Raw genomic sequence first — 23,921 nt, forward strand, 5'->3', positions numbered from 1 at the left:
GCTGTTATGTAAGGAGTTCCAGGATTTTGACCCAGCGACGATGAAGGAACAGCGATATATTTCCAAGTCAGGATGGTGTGTGACTTGGAGGGGAACATGCAGGTGGTGTTGTTCCCATGTACCTGCTGTCCTTGTCCTTCTAGGTGGTAGAATCGCGGGTTTGGGAGGTGCTGTTGAAGAAGCATTGGCGAGTTGCTGCAGTGCATCCTGTGGATGGTACACACTGCAGCCACTGTGCGCCGGTGGTGAAGGGAGTGAATGTTTAGAGTGGTAGATGGGGTGCCAATCAAGAGGGCTGCTTTGTCCTGGATGGTGTCGAGCTTTTTGAGTGTTGCTGGAGCTGCACTCATCCAGGCAAGTGGAGAGTATTCCATCATACTCCTGACTTGTGCCTTGTAGATGGTGGAAAGGCTTTGGGGAGTCAGGAGGTGAGTCACTCGCCACAGTATTTATGTGGCTGGTCCAGTTAAGTTCTGGTCAATGGTGACCCCCAGGATGTTGATGGTGGGGGATTCGGTGATGGTAATGCCGTTGAATGTCAAGGGGAGGTGGTTAGACTCTCTCTTGTTGGAGATGGTCATTGCCTGTCACTTGTCTGGCGCGAATGTTACTTGCCACTTATCAGCCCAAGCATGGATGTTGTCCAGGTCTTGCTGCATGCGGACACGGACTGCTTCATTATCTGAGGGGTTGCGAATGCAACTGAACACTGTGCAATCATCAGCGAACATCCCCATTTCTGACCTTATGATGGAGGGAAGGTCATTGATGAAGCAGCTGAAGATGGTTGGGCCTAGGACACTGCCCTGAGTAACTCCTGTAACAATGTTCTGGGGCTGAGATGATAGGCCTCCAACAACCACTACCATCTTCCTTTGTGCTAGGTATGACTCCAGCCACTGGAGAGTTTTCCCCCTGATTCCCATTGACTTCAATTTTACTAGGGCTTCGAGGTGCCACACTCGGTCAAATGCTGCCTTGATGTCAAGGGCAGTCACTCTCACCTCACCTTTGGAATTCAGCTCTTTTGTCCATGTTTGGACCAAGGCCGTAATGAGGTCTGGAGCTGAGTGGTCCTGGCGGAACCCAAACTGAGCATCGGTGAGCAGGTTATTGGTGAGTAAGTGCCGCTTGATAGCACTGTCGATGACACCTTCCATCACTTTGCTGATGATTGAGAGTAGACTGATGGGGTGGTAATTAAACGGATTGAATTTGTCCTGCTTTTTGTGGACATACCTGTGCAATTTTCCACATTGCCGGGTAGATGCCAGTGTTGTAGCTGTACTGGAACAGTTTGGCTAGAGGTGCGGCTCGTTCTGGAACACAAGTCTTCAGCACTACAGCCGGGATGTTGTCGGGGCCCATAGCCTTTGTTGTATCCAGTGCACTCAGCCGTTTCGTGATATCACATGGAGTGAGTCGAATTGGCTGAATTCTGGCTTCTGTGATGGTGGGGATATTGGGAGGAGGCTAAGATGGATCATCTACTCGGCACTTCTGGCTGAAGATGGTTGCAAATGCTTCAGCCTTGTTTTTTGCACTCTGGACTCTGCCATCATTGAGGATGGGGATGTTTACATCGCCTCCTCCTCCCGTTAGCTGTTTAATTGTCCACCACCATTCACGACTGGATGTGGCAGGACTGTAGAGCTTTGATCTGATCCGTTAGTTGTGGAATCGCTTAGCTCTGTCTCCATCATGTGGCTTCTGCTGATTAGCATGCATGTAGTCCTGTGTTGTAGCTTCACCAGGTTGGCACCTCATTTTTAGGTATGCCTGGTGCTGCTCTTGGCATGCTCTTCTACACTCCTCATTGAACCAGGGTTGATCCCCCGGCTTGTTGGTAATGGTAGAGTGAGGAATATTCCGGGCCATGAGGTTACAGATTGTGCTGGAATACAATTCTGCTGCTGTGATGGCCCACAGTGCTTCATGGATGCCCAGCTTTGAGCTGCTAGATCTGTTCTGAATCTATCCCATTTATCGCGGTGATAGTGCCACTCAACACGTTGGATGGTGTCCTCAGTGTGAAGATGGGACTTCGTCTCCTCAAGGACTCTGCGGTGGTCACTCCTACCAATACTGTCATGGACAGATGCATCTGCAACAGGTAAATTGGTGAGGACGAGTTCAAGTGGGTTTTTCCCTCATGTTGTTTCGCTCACCACCTGCCGCAGGCCCAGTCTGGCAGCTATGTCCTTCAGGACTCGGCCAGCTCAGTCAGTAGTGGTGCTACCGAGCCACTCTTGGTGATATGCATTGAAGTCCCGCACCCAGAGTACATTCTGTGCCCTTGCTACCCTCAGTGCTTCCTCCAAGTGGTGTTCAACATGGAGGAGGACTGATTCATCAGCTGAGGGAGGATGGTAGGTGGTAATCAGCAGGAGGTTTCCTTGCCCATGTTTGACCGATGCCATGAGATTTCATGGGGTCCAGAGTCAATGTTGAGAACTCCCAGGGCCACTCCCTCCTGACTATATCACTGTACCGCCACCTCTGGTGGGCCTGTCCTGCCGGTGGGACAGGACATACCCAGGGACAGCGATCGAAGATTCTGGGACGTTGGCTGAAAGTGTCTGATCGAAAAGTGTAGAAGGAGCTTTACTCTGCATTTACTGTGTAGTACCTGCCCCGGGAGTGTTTGCTGGGACAATGTGGAGGGAGCTTTACTCTGTATTTAACCTGCACAGTACCTGCCCTGGGAGTGTTTGATGTGACAGTGTAGAGGGAGCTTTACACTGTATCTAACCCATGCTGTACCTGCCCTGGGAGTGTTTGATGGGACAGTGTAGAGGGATCTTTACTCTGTATCTAACCTGTGCTGCACAATCCCTGTGAGTGCTTGATAGGACAGTGCTGCTCTGTGGAAACCTGTTCCCTTCCTGGGACTGCCATCCCTCACCTTGTGCCTGGTAATTCGAGCAGCGAGTCTCAATGAACATGCGACAGGCCAGTGAGGCTGTCTCTCTCTCTCTAAAAGTTGGTTCCAGTTGTCCCAAGGGGCAGTCTGAGATGTTTCGCCTCCTACTGGACATTTTAATATTGCCTGCGGTGCCAAAGGGAATTCTGCTGGTGCACAGTACAGTGACGTTTATAATAAATATGATGAGGAAACTCGAGAAGTGGTTTTAAGGTACGGGGATCGACTGTCGAGATTTAGGTCCTTACGATGCTGTTCTTCTCCGCCAGAAATTGACGAGTGTGACTCCAACCCATGCCTGAATGGAGGAGAGTGTATCGACCTGGTCCATAATTACACTTGTCTGTGTCCCCAGTCATTCACAGGAAATCACTGCGAAACAAGTAAGTGGAATCCACATCTCCGTTCAAAAGATACAGAGGACTGCGTGAGCCGAGACATTGACCGTTGGTAGGCTATTCTACTGTGGGGGGAATGTCACTGGCTAAGCCCAATCCAATCCTCAGCCAGTATATACAAGCACATGGTCCTTTAGGGGCCAACAGATAGTGGTCAGAAGCGGAGTACGCTGTAGCCAATTGCAGTGCCCCAATCACTGCTTCTTTTAAAATGGTTTTATTTCCACAGTTTAGTGATTGGATAGGCGTTAGAATAGATTGTGCAGTCGCCAGCCTGTATTCAACAGCGGTGTCACTTGCTCCTCTGATATAGGCAGCCCTCTGATGGGTTAGTTTGTTGCATGAACCAGCAGAACTAGTACCAGCCTTAACATCGACCCACAACCACCAGTAAGCCCTTAAGTACACTGAGTGAAGAGACGAGAACTTGTTCCTCCTTATGTTTTGTTTTTGCTTCAGGTTTAGGCTCTTTCTATCCTGAAGTTGTGACTCTTGCTGGATACAGTTGCGAGGATGTTAACTCACGTCATTCTTTGTGTCAACCGAGTCAGAGTTTGGGGATGTCACAGTGAAGCCCGATCCTGCCTTCTCCCAATGCCCACACACGCTTACTTTCTGACAGTTGTTACTAGATAACAGTCAGAAGCAGATTGCTTTTCCCCCCTCATTGGCCCAGCTTTTAGGTCAGTTATACCACCTGTACTCCATCCATTGATGTCATCTGACTCAGCACACCCCAGGCTCACACATGAAGATCGAACAAATGGACAATAATCCTCTATAATATACACTGTTATTCTCTATAATATACACTGTTATTCTCTATAATATACACTGTTATTCTCTATAATATACACTGTTATTCTCTAAAATATACACTGTTATTCTCTATAATATACACTGTTATTCTCTATAATATACACAGGGTCTGCTATTCCCTATAACATACACAGGGTCTGCTATTCCCTATAACATACACAGGGTCTGCTATTCCCTATAACATACACAGGGTCTGCTATTCCCTATAATATACACAGGGTCTGCTATTCCCTATAACATACACAGGGTCTGCTATTCCCTATAACATACACAGGGTCTGCTATTCCCTATAATATACACAGGGTCTGCTATTCCCTATAATATACACAGGGTCTGCTATTCACTATAATATACACAGGGTCTGCTATTCCCTATAACATACACAGGGTCTGCTATTCCCTATAACATACACAGGGTCTGCTATTCCCTATAATATACACAGGGTCGGCTATTCACTATAATATACACAGGGTCTGCTTTTCACTATAATATACACAGGGTCTGCTATTCACTATAATATACACAGGGCCTTTTATTCTCCATAATATACAGAGGGTATAACAGGCCATTGTGTATCCCTGTTCCTTTTGAATATCCCACTCCTCCTTCTGTTCCTGGTTTGTATCCTTCAGTTCATGGTGTGTATGTTATAGGGAATAACAGCCTCTGTCTATAATTATAGAGACCAATAGCCCCTGCGTATATTAAAGAGAATAACAGCCCCTGTGTATATTCTAGTGAATAACAGTCCGTGTACATATTGCAGATAGTAGCATCCGCTGTTTATATGATACAAAATAGTAACGTGTGACAGATGTCGAACGTGTTGCTGTGACTTTAAGGCTGTCCCTTCTGTTGTGGTACCAACCAAACCTCTTCTAGCCTCATTATAGGGCCCGGTTTCGCAGTCTCTTCCTCTGTTCCTTTCTCAAATCCACTTGAAATAATACAGATGGATTTGGTTCTAATTGGAGGTTCCTGTTCTCTGTTCTCCAAAGGTGGGCCCACAATCCCGAGCGTCTGTCAGCCAAGTCCATGTCAGAATGGGGGAACATGCAAAGAGACAGACGACGGTTACCTCTGCGACTGCCCTGAAGGATTTACAGGCCGTGACTGTGAGAATGGTTTGTGAACCTTTTGTTGTCCTCAAATGTGGTGTGAGCAGTCTGAGATTGACCTTAATGGGATTGGATGTTCAGCTGTTTGTTCTGTTCACGTTTTATAACTTGAAATTTCAACTGTTCCTAATGGATTCACATTGAGTATCCCCCTACTCTCATTACAGCTACTATTCCCATCGTATTCCCGCTGTTACTGCAATTCCTGGTGTGCATCTGCTGTTCCTGGTGTGAGTGTTGTGCCTCCCTCTGTTCTCAGTGCGCATACCACTGTCTTTACTGCATATCCCTCTGTTCCCAGTTTGTATCCCTCTGTTCCCAGTTTGTGTCCCTCTGTTCCCAGTGTATGTCCCTCTGTTCCCAGTTTGTATCCCTCTGTTCCCAGTTTGTATCCCTCTGTTCCCAGTTTGTATCCCTCTGTTCCCAGTGTATGTCCCTCTGTTCCCAGTGTATGTCCCTCTGTTCCCAGTGTATGTCCCTCTGTTCCCAGTTTGTATCCCTTTGTTCCCAGTTTGTGTCCCTCTGTTCCCAGTGTATGTCCCTCTGTTCCCAGTGTATGTCCCTCTGTTCCCAGTGTATGTCCCTCTGTTCCCAGTTTGTGTCCCTCTGTTCCCAGTGTATGTCCCTCTGTTCCCAGTTTGTATCCCTCTGTTCCCAGTTTGTATCCCTCTGTTCCCAGTTTGTATCCCTCTGTTCCCAGTTTGTATCCCTGTGTTCCTGCTTCATATCCACTGTTCCTTGTGGATATGCCTCTCCTTCCTCTGTTCCCTGTGTGTATTTCTATATTCCTGGTATATAGCCCTCTTTTCCTGTTAAATTTCCCAGTCCTCTCTCTGCTCCTTGTGCATGTCCTTTTCTTCCCAGTGTAGATCCCTTTGTTCCCAGTGAAAATCCTCAGTTCCCAATGCATTTCCCACTTATCCCTCTATTCTCAGTGCTTATTGCACTTCTGTTCCTATTTTGTATCCCTGTTCCTTTTGTATATCCCATTCCTCCTTCTGTTCCTGGTCTATATCCTTCAATTCATGGTGTGTATCCCTCTGTTCAAAGTGCCTATCCCAATCTTCCCTCTATTCCAGGTGTATTCCACATCTCCCTCTGTTCCAAAATAATAACCTTGTTCCTGATGTGTGTCCTCTTTCTATTCCTAGTGTGTATCCCTCTATTCCCACTCCATATCACTTTGTCCCTTGTGCACGTTCCTCTATTCCCGGTACATATCCCTTTGTCCCATTGTGTATCCTTCTATTCCCAGTGCACATCCCTCAATTCCTGTTACATATCGCTCTATTCCGATGACATAGCCCACTCCTCCTCCTATTCACTGTGCATATTACTCTGTTTCTGGTTTATATTCACTAGTGAATATGCTAGTGTGAATCCCACTCCTCCTTCTGTTCCCGGAGCACATCCCATTGTTCTCTGTGCCTACCCCGCTCCTCCCGCTGTTCCTGCCGAGTATCCTTCTGCTTACACTTTGTATCCCACTCCGCCATCTGTATTCCTCTGTTCTGTGTATATCCCACTCCACCCTCTGTTCCCCCTGTATATCCCACTCCGCCCTCTGTTCCCTGTGTGTATCCCACTCCACCCTCTGTTCCCCCTGTATATCCCACTCCACCCTCTATTCCCTGTGTATATCCCACTCCACCCTCTGTTTCCCCTGTATATCCCACTCCACCCTCTGTTCCCCCTGTATATCCCACTCCACCCTCTATTCCCTGTGTATATCCCACTCCACCCTCTGTTTCCCCTGTATATCCCACTCCACCTTCTAGCCCCTGTGTGTATCCCACTCCCCAACCTCTGTTTCCCCTGTATATCCCACTCCACCCTCTGTTCCCCGTGTATATCCCTCTCCCCAACCTCTGTTTCCCCTGTATATCCCACTCCACCCTCTGTTCCCCGTGTATATCCCACTCCACCCTCTGTTCCCCGTGTATATCCCACTCCACCCTCTGTTCCCCGTGTATATCCCACTCCACCCTCTGTTCCCCGTGTATATCCGAATCCGCCCTCTGTTCCCTGTGTATATCCCACTCCACCCTCTGTTCCCTGTGAATATCCCACTCCACCCTCTGTTCCCTGTGTATATCCCACTCCACCCTCTGTTCCCTGTGAATATCCCACTCCACCCTCTGTTCCCCCTGTATATCTGAATCCGCCCTCCGTTCCCTGTGTATATCCCACTCCACCCTCTGTTCCCCGTGTATATCCGAATCCGCCCTCTGTTTCCCCTGTATATCCCACTCCACCCTCTGTTCCCTGTGAATATCCCACTCCACCCTCTGTTCCCTGTGAATATCCCACTCCACCCTCTGTTCCCCCTGTATATCTGAATCCGCCCTCCGTTCCCTGTGTATATCCCACTCCACCCTCTGTTCCCCGTGTATATCCGAATCCGCCCTCTGTTTCCCCTGTATATCCCACTCCACCCTCTGTTCCCTGTGTATATCCCACTCCACCCTCTGTTCCCTGTGAATATCCCACTCCACCCTCTGTTCCCCCTGTATATCTGAATCCGCCCTCCGTTCCCTGTGTATATCCCACTCCACCCTCTGTTCCCCGTGTATATCCCACTCCACCCTCTGTTCCCTGTGAATATCCCACTCCACCCTCTGTTCCCCGTGTATATCCCACTCCACCCTCTGTTCCCTGTGTATATCCCACTCCACCCTCTGTTCCCCGTGTATATCCCACTCCACCCTCTGTTCCCCGTGTATATCCGAATCCGCCCTCTGTTCCCTGTGTATATCCCACTCCACCCTCTGTTCCCTGTGTATATCCCACTCCACCCTCTGTTCCCTGTGAATATCCCACTCCACCCTCTGTTCCCTGTGTATATCCCACTCCACCCTCTGTTCCCTGTGAATATCCCACTCCACCCTCTGTTCCCCCTGTATATCTGAATCCGCCCTCCGTTCCCTGTGTATATCCCACTCCACCCTCTGTTCCCTGTGTATATCCGAATCCGCCCTCTGTTTCCCCTGTATATCCCACTCCACCCTCTGTTCCCTGTGAATATCCCACTCCACCCTCTGTTCCCCCTGTATATCTGAATCCGCCCTCCGTTCCCTGTGTATATCCCACTCCACCCTCTGTTCCCTGTGTATATCCCACTCCACCCTCTGTTCCCTGTGAATATCCCACTCCACCCTCTGTTCCCTGTGAATATCCCACTCCACCCTCTGTTCCCCCTGTATATCTGAATCCGCCCTCTGTTCCCTGTGTATATCCCACTCCACCCTCTGTTCCCTGTGAATATCCCACTCCACCCTCTGTTCCCCCTGTATATCTGAATCCGCCCTCCGTTCCCTGTGTATATCCCACTCCACCCTCTGTTCCCTGTGAATATCCCACTCCACCCTCTGTTCCCCCTGTATATCTGAATCCGCCCTCTGTTCCCTGTGTATATCCCACTCCACCCTCTGTTCCCCTTGTACATCCGAATCCGCCCTCTGTTCCCTGTGTATTTCCCACTCCTGTTGTTGCTGAAGATCCCAGTCCCTGAGATTTATTGAAACTTTGTGTCTTTCTTTGCCAACAGAGGTGCTCCAGCCCTGCAATGCTCACCATCAGTGTCCGCATGGTGCCTCCTGCACTGAATACGGAGGGACATATCGCTGCATCTGCCCCCAGGGACCCACTGGGAAAGATTGTGAGTTGGCTATGCCCTACTACACACCCGAGAGAATAGGCAATTAGACAAACACACACGAGTATCAGTGGGGGATCTGCATTGTCACCAGCACTGAGTAATAGACTACTGAGGCAGTGAGGAGGGGGCAGTGAGAGGAAGAGCTGGATTAACATCAGTAGAGATACAGCCAGTAACACAGGGCGCTGGGTGGAGGGATTACTAAGCCCAACAGTGTGAGGATAAAAGATCCCATGGGACTATTTCGAAGAAGAGCAGGGGAGCTCTCCCCGGTGTCCTGGCCAATATTTATCTCTTAAGCTAAAAAAGATGATTGCTGTTTGTGGGACCTTGCTGTGCGCAAATTGGCTGCTGTGTTTCATTACAACGGTGACTACATTTGAAAGCGCTTTGGGATATCCTTAGGTTGTGAAAGGTGCTATAGAAATGCAAGTCTTTTTCTTTTTTCTGTTCACCGTGGTTTACAATATGTCCCTGCTGGTGTAGAATCTAAACCGTGCCCATTTGAAAAATCTTTACCTCCCAGTTCACGTGTGACTGAAGCATGTTTACAACATGCAGGTGTAAGTTTTTCATATGTTGGGTCTCCCGTGGCATTGCTCATAATGAGTAAGAGGCTTTGTTATTTTATAATAAATAGGAGTTTTAATGGCACGTAAGAGATAACATCAGGGCCATTCATTCACAGCGACTGAATAAGTCAAATTCCACATTTATTAAATGGTGTTCCGGGACTTTTCCTGATGTTTTGAGGATTGAATTCCTCAACTCCATTGTTCTGTGAAAACTGTAAATGAATGGCCTTTATTTTATACATATATTCCTTTTCCGATGCATTTAATTTTTATCCCTCACCATTATTAAAGCTGATAATACAGAGCAAGACGGTGTGCAAGATGAGATAAATATCTGATATTTAGCAGAACTGGGGAGGGGGGATTGGGGTTTAGCAGCACTTGAGGGCAGTTGTATGCTTTGGTAGAAGAGGGGGCTTCTCTTGGGGTTTTGCCGAACTGGAGTAGGGCTCCTGGAGTGTCATATCACTGCAGTGGGACTGCTGGAGCTTGGAAGCGTCGGCTGGCTGGGGTTGGGTGGGGGAGGGGGAATTCCGTTGATCCGGATCACTGCGGAGGGAGATCGTGAGATTTGGCACAGTTGGTGGGCAGGGGGTGGGGGGGTGGGTGAGGAACTGAGCTTTGGTTCACGAGTGGATTCTTGTGGAATGAAATCGGTCTCCGGTGGTAACACGGAACGACTGCTAGCCAATCGGCAGCCGGTTTTACACCCCGCCCAGATTTCTTTCCCGTTGAAGTGAACGGAAACGGGAATCGGGCCTGGTGTAAAACGGGCTGCGGTTCGCTGTTGCCCGTTTCACCGCCTTGGTGTCTGTCAGTGGTGAGGGGAGGGTCAGAGCACAGGCCCGACAGCACGGGTGGAGAGGAGGTAAATCACTGCTTTGTGGTTTGCTGAGGGACAATGACAACAACTTGTATTTAAAAAGCGCCTTTAACATAGTAAAACGACACAAGACACTTCACAGGAGCGTAATCAGACAAAATTTGACATTGAGCCAAAGAAGGTGATATTAGGACAGGCTTGGTCAAAGAGGTAAGTTTTTAGGGACCTCTTTAGTGGTGTTTCATGATTGGTTCCTGGACATGGATCTATCTCTCATTCTCTCTCTCTCTTTATCTTTCTCTCTCATCACGAGCAACAAAAAGTACTATTCAATTTTGTTTCAAAATTAAACTCTTTTTAATTTGAGAAGACAAATTAAATGAAGAAAAACTCTGTGTGTCTCATTCTCTAGTTCTTTGTGTCTGACAGCTGTTAGCAATTAAAATGCTCACAATTTCTAACTGCAAACATAATTAGTGTGATAATCAAGTGAGGCAGTGAGAGGCTGTTTGCTTAAAAAAGTAGCTTTTTTTTGACAATGAACTCAATTACAATGAGGAAAAAACACTGTTGCTCTCAGCTTACTGCACTTACAGCTTCTGACATTTATAGAACACAGAATAAAAGCTACCACAGGTGTGTCTGTCTTTTTATTCACTCTCATACACACACCGCTTTTCCGTCTAAGGTGCAACTATTTGCAGAAGCTGTGAGGACTAGTAATGGTTAATTTATTTATTTGAGCATCACAGGGACCCATAGGCTAGATTATTTCTACCTTTTTTAAAATGTCGAGAGAAACATTTGCCTGGAAACTTCCTGATCTCCTGCCATAACTTCGGTGGAAAAGCGGCAGAAACACCGGAAAAAGCCTTTTTAAGCCGTTTCTCCAGGGATTCCACCAAAGTTACAGTGGGAAATTGGGAAACCCCCACGGAAAAATCTATCCCTCTAATTTTTAAGTGTTAATTTTAACATTAAATTGATTTTAAGTTAGCAGGCGTACTGAAAATACTTGTAAGTTCCAACTTTTTGCAGAGACTGAATAGGTTGAGGGATTGTAGTCAAGACAGGAGGAGTGATACGACAGCGCCACCTATGAACAAAGTATGTATTGCAAGCATTAACCATTATAGTACCTAGCGTTCTCAGCATAAAGAAGCATTACGTTATTAATTCAAACGTTACTCATGTCGCAGAAGCACGGCATCACAAAATGACAGCAGAAAATCTCAACTATTTTGATATATTATAATAGATAATGTCTTTGGAAATTCCTGAAAATTCAATAAAAGGAGTCCACAGAGCTGCACTACCACTAATATCCTCCTGATGGCGACGCTGAGCTTCTGGAATCATTGTTGTCAGCAGTGCTGCCAACTGGTAACTAATGGTACTGTAACCCTGAATGAAAACAGCTGCATTTTGTGTCATGTAACTACCTGATCTGTGAGAAAGACTTGCATGTATACAACGCCTTTCACTAACTCAGAACCTCCCAAAGCACTTTACAGCCAATGAAGTACTTTTGAAGTGTAGTCACTGTTGTAATGTAGGAAAAGTGGCAGCCAATTTGCACACAGCAAAGTCCCACAAACAGCAATGTGATAATGACCAGATAATCTAATGGTTATGTTGGTTGAAGGATAAATATTGGGCAAGACACCAGGGAGAACACCCCTGCTCTTCTTCAGAATAGTGCCATGGGATCTTTTACATCCACCTGAGAGGACAGACAGGGCCTTGTTTTAACATCTCATCCAAAAGCCAGCACCTGCAACACTCCCTCAGTACTGCACTGGAGCACCCACCTAGATTATGTGCTCAAGTGCCTGGAGTGGGACTTGAACCCCCAACCTTCTGACTCACAAGGCGAGAGTGTTACCACCGAGCCATGGCTGACGAGTACTTTTCTTGTGTATATGTGTGTGTGTCTATTTTTATGTTTATTCTAAGTTCCAATCAACCGGTCCCGCTAGCCCCATATTGCGGGACCGAGGAGCGACATTTGAGCTTCCTGTATGTGTCGCTGTACCATACGCTGACCGGGAAAAGCACTGTTGCACCCCATTCAAAATGGCGGCACGGCAGCAAAACTGGGTCGTGCGTAATATAAATCCTAATCTTGAATTTGGCGCACGGTGCACAGCAGAGTCGCTAAGGGTCTCTTTTTTTTTTGCTTACAGTGATCCCATCCCCCTGTGACTCGGACCCCTGTCAGAGAGGAGGGACTTGCAATGAACAGGATAGTATCTATACCTGCCAGTGCCCACCTGGCTTCAGTGGGCAGCACTGTGAAAAAGGTCTGTTTTTACTCATCTTTTCATTCTCTCCCAGGAGGTGCAGGGTGGACTGTGGTCCTTTCACACTGTCACGTCTTGTATAGACCATCCGGTCAGTCACACTCTCAGCCCTGTATTAGACTGCTGTCCATAATGTCCAATCCACTGCCCAGTTTTAAATCCAGCCCTACTGACGTGATGATAGTTTCTTCTCTCGCTCGCTCTGTGAAGTGAGTTTCGGTCGTATTCTTAAAATCCCTACCAGGCACAGCTGAAAACTACCCAAAACTGGATAATAATTTGGCACAAAATTGATAATGTGACAGAGAGAACATATGGATGACTGATGTGGGACATACCAGTCTCACCTGAGTTGAGGTCTGTTGATTGGGCAGCATAGAAGGAGCTTTATTCTGGATCTTAACCTGTGCTTAGTTTGCTCTGGGAGTCCTTGATAGAATAGTGCAAGGAGATCTTTACCCTGTATCTAATTCATTCTGCACCTAACCTGGGAGAGGTTTGATGGGACGGTGCAAAGGTAACTTTATTCCATATCTAACCTGTACTATATCTGACCTGGGCGTGTTTGATTATACAATGTAGAGGGAGTTTTATTCTGACTCTAAGCTATGCTGTACCTGCCCTGGGAGTGTTTGATGGAACAATGTAGAGGGAGCTTTACTCTGTATCTGACTGTCGCTGTGCTTGACATGGGAGTGTTTGATGCTGACACTGGGGGTAGTATGAGGGATTCCTTTCACCAACAATAATAACTCTCCTGACAGGCACAAAATCACTCCCTAAACATTAACCAAAATAAGTAACAATTCCATTACAGAGAAATGCTCTTCTTTCCCTCCACAGGTAGTGGGGAAACAGGGGCTGACTCCACCCATATAGTGACACGTTCAAGATGAGACTGCAGTCATCTTCAAATAAAATGATTTTTTTCTCCATTCCCTCAGAAAGACTCCGCTCCTGTGCGTCCAACCCATGTCGGAATGGTGGAACCTGCAAGGAGGCTCATGGAACTTATCAGTGTGTCTGTTTGTACCGCTTCACTGGCAAGCACTGCGAGACGGGTACGTCCGGAAGACAATGTAAAGAGGGCCCCACCGCCAGATGGGTATGCAGTAATATGGGTATAAAGGGGGTCCCACTGCAATGGGCGTGCAGTAACATGGGTATAAAGGTTCCCACTGTGAAATGGGTATGCAGCAACATGGGTGTACGGGTTCCCACTGTAATGGGCCTGCAGTAAAATGGGTATAAAGGGGGTCCTACCACAAGAACTACACACCAATGTCACAAGTTTAAAGGAGGTCTCACTACCCAGATATTTACAGTAGTAACACTGGGACATGTCGGGGGTACTCTCTCTGAAATCGGTACACTAGTAACACTGGGATATAGGGGTATCATTCCTATATAGCTATAACAGTAATGCTATGAAATGCTATAAAAGATGTACATCCGTGTGGGCTAGCAACACAGGTAAAAAGGGGTTCTTAATCCATGATGGTTACTGTATGTCTGTTTATCCTTGTCTGACTCTGTCTCCCTCTCAACTGATCATTTGTAATAGACCTTTGTCCTGTTCCTCTCTGTGTAGGTAAGCCGGACCCTTGTTCATCTAGCCCATGCCAGAATGGTGGCACCTGCTTCCATTACATTGGTAAATACAAGTGTGAATGCCCTAGAGGATTCACTGGACGGCACTGCGAGACAGGTACGCTGGCCAGTCAGTGCAAGAGTCAAGCAACAAGATGTCCTGTGATGTAACATTTCCCATTGTACAGAATCCCCATAGACCAAACTCTTTCCCATTGACTCCTTTTGTATAGAATCCCAATGGACTAACCACTTTTTATTCACTCCCATTGTATGGAATCCCATTGGAGCAAATCCCACCCCATTGACTCCTAATGTATAGAATTCCAATGGATGAAACCTCTTCCCTTTCACTTCCACTATTTTGGAATTCCAATAGATTGGAACCTTTTTCACTTATTCCCATTGTCGAATCCCAGTGGACCAAACACCTTCCCATTCATTCAGAACCCTGTCAGGAATATAGTGCTGAAACATGGATTTGGTTAAAATGACACTGAGGCCCACTAAAACTAAAAATACCCCTGGAGCACTCATAGCCAAAGTATGGCAGTCTTCATTATTAGTTAAATTCTACTCTTTGGGTCCAGTACAATGTCTGTACTTCAGCTGCACTAAATCTGGTCAAGGAAGTTATCCTCCAGCGTGACATCACCCATCACCATGGCAGTGGCCACCAACTTAATATCAATGTTGTAGGTTTAATTTCCTTAAGCCATCTCTCGAGGTTTCCTGAAGATTGTGTAGCTGAAGTCTCAGCAATGGGTGAATTGGAAAAATTATATTTTGATAGCTCTCTGAAGGTTCAGTGAGAAACTGTGCCTCCTGCAACGGGACCATTTAGTCACCAAGACAGAAGTTGTTCATCTCGCTTTGCTGCTTCCGCCCCCTTCCCCTTGCCCACTGAACCAAAGGCTTCTCTGCCCTATCCGTGAGCCCCCATCTCTTTCTCTAGTTTCTCTACCATATTTCTCATGCCCACTGCATGCTTGTCCTGTCTATGAGATCCATCTTCTGTTCCCTTGACTCCATTCCCACAAAACTCCTGAAACATTGTAAATGCTTCCATCTCCTCAGGCACTGTTGCTTCCTTTCAAAACCGCCGTAATTAACTCCCTTCTCAAAAAATCCACCCTCGATCCTTCATACCATCCCATCTCCACGCACCCTCTTATATCCATTCTCGAACGTTGTTGTCACCTTCCAAATCCATGTCCATCTCTCCTGACATCTCTCCAATTAGATTTCCAACCCTCCCACAGTACCAAAACAGCCCTAATCTGCCATAAACACCATTGTCTGTCACTTTGACAGGGATGCATTATCTATCCTCTTCCTCCTCGACTTCTCAGCAGTTTTTGACACAGTCAAACACACTATCCTCCTCCAACGTCTCTTCTCCGTTCTCCAACTCAGTGGGACTACCCTCATGTGGTTCCACTCTTACCTATTTGACTGTAGCTAGAGCATCTCCAGAAATGGCGTCTCTTCTGGTGCTCGTGCTATTACCTCTGCAGTCTCCCAAGGATCTATGTTTGGCCCTCTCCTCTCTCTTAACTATATGCTGCTCCTTGGTGAGATAATCCTCAGATATGGGGTCAGTTTCCACATGTAGACTGACAACACCACAATTTACTTCTCTGCCACCTCTCTTGACTCCTCCAATGCCTTTGTGCTATCAGGCTGCTCGTCCAAGGAAGTACACCACCCGCCCTCTAGTCTTGAATAAGCCACACTTTCCACCAGCTAAATGCTGGGAAGACCAAAGCCATCTTTTTCGGCCCCTGACATAAACTCTATACCATTGTCAACAACTCCATTACCTTCCCCAGCCACTGTCTCAGGTTGTGAACTCGGCGTCCTATTTGACCCTGAGCTGAGTTTCTGACCCCATATCCTCTCCATTAGCAAGGACTGCCTACTTCTATAGCATCTCCTGTCTCCGTCCCTACATCAGCCCATTTGCAACTGAAACTCTTATCCGTGCCCTTGTCACCTCCAGACTGGCTCCTATCTTCCACCATCCATACACTACAGCCCATTCAAAACTTCAGTGCCCATGTCTTACCCACACCAAGTCCCACTCACCTAGCACCCCTGTCCGCACTGATCTACATTGGCTCTAGCTCGCCTAACACCTCAAGTTATAAATGTTCATCTCATGCTCAAATTCGTCCAAGGCCCTCTCTATCTTTATACCCTGCTTACAGCCCCGTCCATAAACTGGAAACTATTAATATTTGCATGAATCGGCTTCTGTCAGAAACGCAGCTGAGTATTTGAAGTCCAAGCCCATTTCATCAGCCTTTCTGCTTCAAAACCAACGCTTCATGTCTCTTCAGAGGTGGACTGTGGGATCCCCAGTGAGGTGAAACACGCTGAGCTCCTCATCTCGTCGACCAAGTACGGCTCGGTCGCTCAGTATATTTGTGAAGCTGGATACACGGTGCAGCCAAGTACAGGAGAGAGTACCTGTCGATTGGATGGAAGGTGGAGTGAAGCACCAACCTGTGAGGGTGAGTGATACAGTCACGCTACAGTCACGTCACAGTCACCATCACAGTCACAGTCACCATCGCATCACAGTCACGTCACAGCTACGATGGGTATTGTCACTTAGATGTATGAAAATTATACAAAGTAACAGGTGCCTGGGAGTGAGTTACAGGCTGGAATCTAATCGAGGGGTTTAGATGATTAATATATAGAATAATGGATACCCAGGAATGAGACTAACCATGGGGTTTTGACCTCCCTATCCCCGATTCCTTGGGAATTTTAGGCTTTCTGCTGCAGGTACATGTACACATTACAGTCGTTCATTTTCTAAACATTACAGTCGTTCATTTTCTGATTTACCCACCTGTATGTAAACAATTCCAAAACTTACTGGACCAGCACTTGTCAGCTGCCTTAATTCGTGAAGCGGATGTGAAGAATTCATCCAGCTTGTCTGCTATAATATATTTTTGCCTATTCATCTGTTAAAGAAGCCATCTGATTTTGCCTACATTTTACATAGCTGAAGAAATGATTTTCCACCCTCTTGATGCTGTCTCCATTTCACCTTCCTCTTGCCCTGTTACCCTTTCTAATGTCCTATTACTAATTACTGAGTATTTTCTAATACTCATGGTGATTGCCCTTTCCGACTCTCTTCCTTCATATCCTCTCCATTAACAAAGACCGCCTACCTCCAACGCCATAGCAGCTCCTGCCTCCGTCCTGACCTCAGCCCATTTGCAACTGAAACCCTCATCTGTGCCCTTGCCACCTTCAGACTGGCTCCTATCTTCCACCCTCCACAAACTGCAGCTCATCCAAAACTCCGCTGCCCATGTCTTACCCGCACCAAGTCCCACTCGCCTAGCACCCCTGTCCTCACTGACCTACATTGGCTCTAGCTCGCCTAACACCTCAAGTTATAAATGCTCATCTCGTGCTCAAATTCGTCCAAGGCCCTCTCTATCTTTATACCCTGCTTACAGCCCCGCCCATAAACTGGAAACTATTAATATTTGCATGAATCGGCTTCTGTCAGAAACGCAGCTGAGTATTTGAAGTCCAAGCCCATTTCATCAGCCTTTCTGCTTCAAAACCAACGCTTCATGTCTCTTCAGAGGTGGACTGTGGGATCCCCAGTGAGGTGAAACACGCTGAGCTCCTCATCTCGTCGACCAAGTACAGCTCGGTCGCTCAGTATATTTGTGAAGCTGGATACACCGTGCAGCCAAGTACAGGAGAGAGTACCTGTCGATTGGATGGAAGGTGGAGTGAAGCACCAACCTGTGAGGGTGAGTGATACAGTCACGCGACAGTCACATCACAGTCACCATCACAGTCACAGTCACCATCGCATCACAGTCACGTCACAGCTACGATGGGTATTGTCACTCAGATATCTGAAAATTATACAGAGTAACAGATGCCTGGGAGTGAGTTACAGGCTGGAATCTAATCGAGGGCTTTAGATGATTAATATATAGAATAATGGATACCCAGGAATGAGACTAACCAAGGGGTTTTGACCTCCCTATCCCCGATTCCTTGGGAATTTTAGGCTTTCTGCTACGGGTGCATGTACACATTACAGTCGTTCATTTTCTAAACATTACAGTCGTTCATTTTCTGATTTACCCACCTGTATGTAAACAATTCCAAAACTTACTGGACCAGCACTTGTCAGCTGCCTTAATTCGTGAAGCGGATGTGAAGAATTCATCCAGCTTGTCTGCTATTATATATTTTTGCCTATTCATCTGTTAAAGAAGCCATCTGATTTTGCCTACTTTTTACATAGCTGAAGAAATGATTTTCCACCCTCTTGATGCTGTCTCCATTTCACCTTTCTCTTGCCCTATTACCCTTTCTAATGTCTTATTAGTTTTTCTAATACTCATAGTGATTGCCCTGATCGACTCTCTTCCTTCATATCCTCTCCATTAACAAAGACTGTCTACTTCCACCTCCCACCCATCTCCGCCCCTGCCTCAGCTCATCTGCTGCTGAAATACTCATCCATGCCTTTGTTACCTCTAGACTTGACTATTCCAAGGCTCTCTTGGCCGGTCTTCCATCTTCCACCCTTCATAAATTCTCATCCAAAACTCTGTTGCCTGTATGTATCTTAACTCACACCAAGTCCCGTTCACCCATCACCCCTTTGCTCACTGACCTACATTGGCTCCTGGTCTAGCAATGCCTTGATTTTAAAATTATCATCCTTGTTTTGAAATCCTTCCATGCTCTTGCAATGTAACCTCCTCCAGCCCTACAACCCCCCGAGATCGCTGCGCTCCTCCAATTCTGGTCTCTTGCACATCCCCGATTTTAATCACTCCATCATTGGCAGCCGTGCCTTCACAATCATAGTCTAGGCCCTAAGCTCTGCAATTCCCTCTCTAACCTTCTCCGCCTCTCCACCTCTCTCTCCTCCTTTAAGATTCTCCTTACAACCTACCTCGTTGACCAAGTTTTTGATCACCTGTCCTAATATCCCCTTATGTGGCTCAGTGTCAAATTTTGTTTGATAATCGCTCCTGTGAAGCGCCTTGGGACGTTTTACTACGTTAAAGCGCTATATAAATGCAAGTTGTTGTTGTTTCCTTGTTGAATATCTTTACCAAAATGATGGACGGCTTACTGGGTTGTGTGGCCACCCATGAGCTTATTGGATTCTGTAGGGCATCCATGAGTTTACTGGGTTGTGTGGGATGCCCATGAGTTTATGTGTTGTGTGGGGTGCCATGAGTTTATTGGATTGTGTGGGGTGCCCATGAGTTTATTGGATTGTGTGGGGTGCCCATGAGTTTATTGGATTGTGTGGGGTGTCCATGAGTTTATTGGATTGTGTGGGGTGCCCATGAGTTCATTATGTTATGTGGGGTGTCCATGAGTTCATGTCTTGTTCGGTGTGTCCATGAGTTCATGTCTTGTTCGGTGTGTCCATGAGTTCATGTCTTGTTCGGTGTGTCCATGAGTTCATGTGTTGTGTGGGGTGTCTATGAGTTTATGTGTTGTGTGGGATGTCCATGAGTTTATTGGGTTGTGTGGGGTGTCCATGAGTTCATTATGTTATGTGGGGTGCCCCTGAGTTCATGTCTTGTTCGGTGTGTCCATGAGTTTATTGGGTTGTGTGGGGTGCCCATGAGTTTATTGGGTTGTGTGGGGTGTCCATGAGTTTAGGTGTTGTGTGGGGTGTCCATGAGTTTATGTGTTGTGTGGGGTGTCCATGAGTTTATGTGTTGTGTGGGGTGTCCATGAGTTTAGGTGTTGTGTGGGGTGTCCATGAGTTTATGTGTTGTGTGGGGTGTCCATGAGTTTAGGTGTTGTGTGGGGTGCCCAGGAGTTCATGTGTTGTGTGGGGTGTCCATGAGTTTATGTGTTGTGTGGGGTGCCCATGAGTTTAGGTGTTGTGTTGGGTGCCCATGAGTTTATGTGTTGTGTGGGGTGTCCATGAGTTTATTGGGTTGTGTGGGGTGGATATTGGGCGAGGACAAGATTGGACACAGCAGTGTTGCCCCAAACAGTCAAATAGTTTGTCATCATTCACTGTTTAGGCAACTTGGGTCAGGTTCTCAAGGGCAGCCAGCATCGTGGAATGGAATGCCAGCAAGGAGTCAGGTTTTCCAAAGAAGGGAGAAGATTGGAAGGAATAGGGCTGTTAACTTTTTAAACCCTTCTTTCCTCAGAGATCGATGAATGTTCCTCACAACCCTGTTTGAATGGCGGGACATGTAAGGACGGGGTTGACACATTTGTGTGCGAGTGTCAGAAAGAGTACACTGGATCAATTTGTGAGTCAGGTAAGAAGTGAAGCTGTACTCCTAGATCCAAGAAACAGATCAACATATAGATAAACAAACTGCATTGTTTCTCCTTTATAATCTTTTTCTTACCATGTGTGATATTTTATGACAGTACTTAATGATGAAGTAAATGAAATACAGAGTAAAGCCCCCTCTGCATTGTTTCAACAAGCATTCCAGGGTGAAGCACAACACTGGTTAGATACATGGTAAAGCTCCCTCTACACTGTCCCACCAAACACTCCTACGTCAGGAACCGCACGGGTTAGATACAGAGTAAAACTTAATCCACAATGTCCCATCAAACACTCCCAGGTCAGGAACAGCACGGGTTAGATACAGAGTAAAACTTAATCCACACTGTCCCATCAAACACTCCCAGGTCAGGAACAGCACGGGTTAGATACAGAGTAAAACTTAATCCACACTGTCCCATCAAACACTCCCAGGTCAGGAACAGCACGGGTTAGATACAGAGTAAAACTTAATCCACACTGTCCCATCAAACACTCCCAGGTCAGGAACAGCACGGGTTAGATACAGAGTAAAACTTAATCCACATTGCCTTAAACAGTGTTCCCCAGCAGTCCCGTGGTGGGTGGGTGACAGAGCGTTATGCTGGTGTAAATGTCAGGCAATTGTGTGGATGTCCAAAGGATGTCATGAGGGTTAATTTTAATATCATTCATTATAAATTATCAGGAATCTCTGATGCCAGTTCAATCCCAACTGGAAAATCAGATGGGGTGCTGAATGAGTAGAAATCTGGCATAACTGATCTATGCTCATTTGCCCAATCAGTTGCACCCATTAATCTACCTTATCTGACTCATTTTAGATTCTAAAATGTAACCTATTGATTAATGTCAGAATTAAAGCTCCATTTGTATCAATGAGTTTGTAGTCTGCCTCGCTCTATGTGGTTAGAAGTCTCACTTTAAGCGTTTTCCCAGTGTGTTTGGCCTTGATGACTGTTCAGTAATGTGTTTCTTTGTGTTATTCTGCCAGTTGTGAATCCCTGTCGTCTCAGCCCCTGTGGTGCTCGTGGTTTCTGCCGCAGTGTGAACGGATCTTACGTCTGCACTTGCAAAGTTGGCTACTCGGGCAAACACTGCGATACAGGTAAGAGGCAAATGGCAAGCACTCACCTTAGAACCGTGCTTAGACAGAGGCAAGCAACAGGGGGAGTGATAGAAAATCAGTACAGGTATGAGTGGAGTGAGGAGTGATAGAAAATCAGTACAAGTGTGAGTGGAGTGAGGAGTGATAGAAAATCAGTACAGGTGTGAGTGGAGTGAGGAGTGATAGAAAATCAGTACAGGTGTGAGTGGAGTGAGGAGTGATAGAAAATCAGTACAGGTGTGAGTGGAGCTTTGAATGATAGAAAATCAGTACAAGTGTGAGTGGAGCTTTGAATGATAGAAAATCAGTACAGGTGTGAGTGGAGCTTTGAATGATAGAAAATCAGTACAGGTGTGAGTGGAGCTTTGAATGATAGAAAATCAGTACAGGTGTGAGTGGAGCGAGCAGTGATAGAAAATCAGTACAGGTGTGAGTGGGAGGAGATTAAATGATGGGTTGAGTCCATGTTGGAGTAGACTGCACATGGGCTGTGGAATGAGTGGATCTAATACACCGATTCAGCACTTTGCTCCTCTCTTGATGGAAGCGGCAGCAAGGTGGAGGCCACAATACGGGATGTGGAGGAAATGTAAATGAGTGATTGCTGTTGGCTGGTTCTCAGCGAACGTTGCCGTTCTGCTCATTCTGGTTTTGTTTCGTTTCCCAGAACTCACTCCACCAGCAGCACTGAAGGTGGAAAAATCAGAGGGAACTGAGATCGAAATCTCGTGGCAACCCCCAGGGGCCGACAGCGCCCCGGAGCTGATTGACGGCTTCGCAGTAACGTACACATCCTACGACGGGGAAGTGCGCAAGACCGACTTCGTCGACAAAAGCAGATCACGGCACCGGCTGAGATCGCTCTCCCCAGGCAGACTTTACAACATCTCCATTTTCTCAGTCAAGCGTAACATCAATCAGAATGACATCAGCAAGCCCGCAGTGCTCCTTGTGTGGACAAGTAAGTACATTCATTCCACACTGTGTTTACGCACTGTTACAATATTCCTCTTTCTCCCATCCGGATCCAAATAGTGCGATTCCACCCATTGGGAAACTTCAGACAGACTTAGAAAGCTCCCAGTTTGTCTTCCCTCGGGCCCATCCCTTTAAGAAAACAGGCACAAACTCCAGTAGGATGCTTTGCCGTTTGCCAGCTCTGTTTGTGTGTGGCACCATCTTGTAATTGTACGTCAAATGAATGCACTCCAGCCTCTTTCACAGGCTTCTGGTACCGGATGGCAGAATTGTTATGTTTCATTAAAGAAAGAACTTGCATTTATATAGCGCCTTTCACGACCTCAGGACATCTCAAAACGCTTCACAGCCAATGACTGTTCTAATGTAAGAAACGTGGCAGCTAATTTGAGCACAGCAAAGTTCCACAAACAGCAATGAGATAATGACCAGATAATCTGTTTTAGTAATATTGGTTGAGGGATAAATATTGGCCAGGATACCGGGGAGAACTCCCCTGCTCTTCTTCAAAATTGAGCCACCGGATCTTTTAAATCCACCTGAGAGGGCAGACGGGGGCACGGTTAAGTGACCAACGTGGGCTTGGTGCAGCCCATCTCCACCTCCCCCCATACCTGCTTCCCAGAAAAGGCTGGAGAACCCACCTGGAAAATGCCATGATGCACTTCCAGGCTGGTATAACTAGCATGTGCCGATATCGCAGATTAGTGCACTTTGTCACTGATGCAAAATAATCTTAAAATGCTGAGTACTTCTGACCTGCAGCCTGAAACTAACAAGAGAGAAATAACTTGCACCTATATAGTGCCTTTCACAACCTCAGGGTGTCCCAAAGTGCTTTACGGCCAATTAAGTACTTTTTTTGAAGTGTAGTCACTGTTGTATTGTAGGAAATGCGGCAGCCAATTTGAGCACAGCAAGATCCCACAATCAGCAATGAGAAAGTGACTAAATAATCTATTTTAGTGATGTTTGTTGAGGGATAAATATTATCCAGGACGCCTGGGAGATCTCCCCTGCTCATCTTTGAAATAGTGCCATGGGATCTTTTACATCCACCTGAAAGGGCAGACAGGGCCTTGGTTTAACGTCTTATCAGAAAGATGGCACCTTTGCCAGTGCAGTACTCCCTCAGTACTGCACGACTGTCAGCCTAGATTACGTGCTCAAGTCTCTGGAATGGGACTTGAACCCCACAATCTTCTGACTGAGGCGAGTGTACTACCTACTGAGCCATGGCCAGCACATTCCAATCTGTAAGTTTCCTAACCAAACAACAATTGAACTTTGATATTGACCTGAACCT

At 46.6% G+C, this 23,921-nt stretch overlaps 1 protein-coding gene across 2 annotated transcripts in view; it reads left to right on the top strand.

Annotated features, from left to right (window-relative positions):
- Positions 1-23,921, top strand: part of sned1 (sushi, nidogen and EGF-like domains 1) — a 124,378-nt gene that overhangs the window by 70,923 nt on the left and 29,534 nt on the right. For both annotated transcript variants that reach the window (XM_067995578.1, XM_067995579.1), the window contains 11 exons: positions 3,193-3,306; positions 5,139-5,264; positions 8,806-8,916; positions 12,501-12,617; positions 13,562-13,678; positions 14,209-14,325; positions 16,550-16,723; positions 17,828-18,001; positions 20,399-20,512; positions 21,524-21,637; positions 22,305-22,598. In XM_067995578.1, the coding sequence (XP_067851679.1) occupies positions 3,193-3,306; positions 5,139-5,264; positions 8,806-8,916; positions 12,501-12,617; positions 13,562-13,678; positions 14,209-14,325; positions 16,550-16,723; positions 17,828-18,001; positions 20,399-20,512; positions 21,524-21,637; positions 22,305-22,598 (1,572 nt within the window). The remainder of the gene's footprint in view (positions 1-3,192; positions 3,307-5,138; positions 5,265-8,805; positions 8,917-12,500; positions 12,618-13,561; positions 13,679-14,208; positions 14,326-16,549; positions 16,724-17,827; positions 18,002-20,398; positions 20,513-21,523; positions 21,638-22,304; positions 22,599-23,921) is intronic.

Source organism: Heptranchias perlo, chromosome 13 (assembly GCF_035084215.1).
Source record: "Heptranchias perlo isolate sHepPer1 chromosome 13, sHepPer1.hap1, whole genome shotgun sequence".
In the NCBI taxonomy this organism is placed as follows: domain Eukaryota; kingdom Metazoa; phylum Chordata; class Chondrichthyes; order Hexanchiformes; family Hexanchidae; genus Heptranchias; species Heptranchias perlo.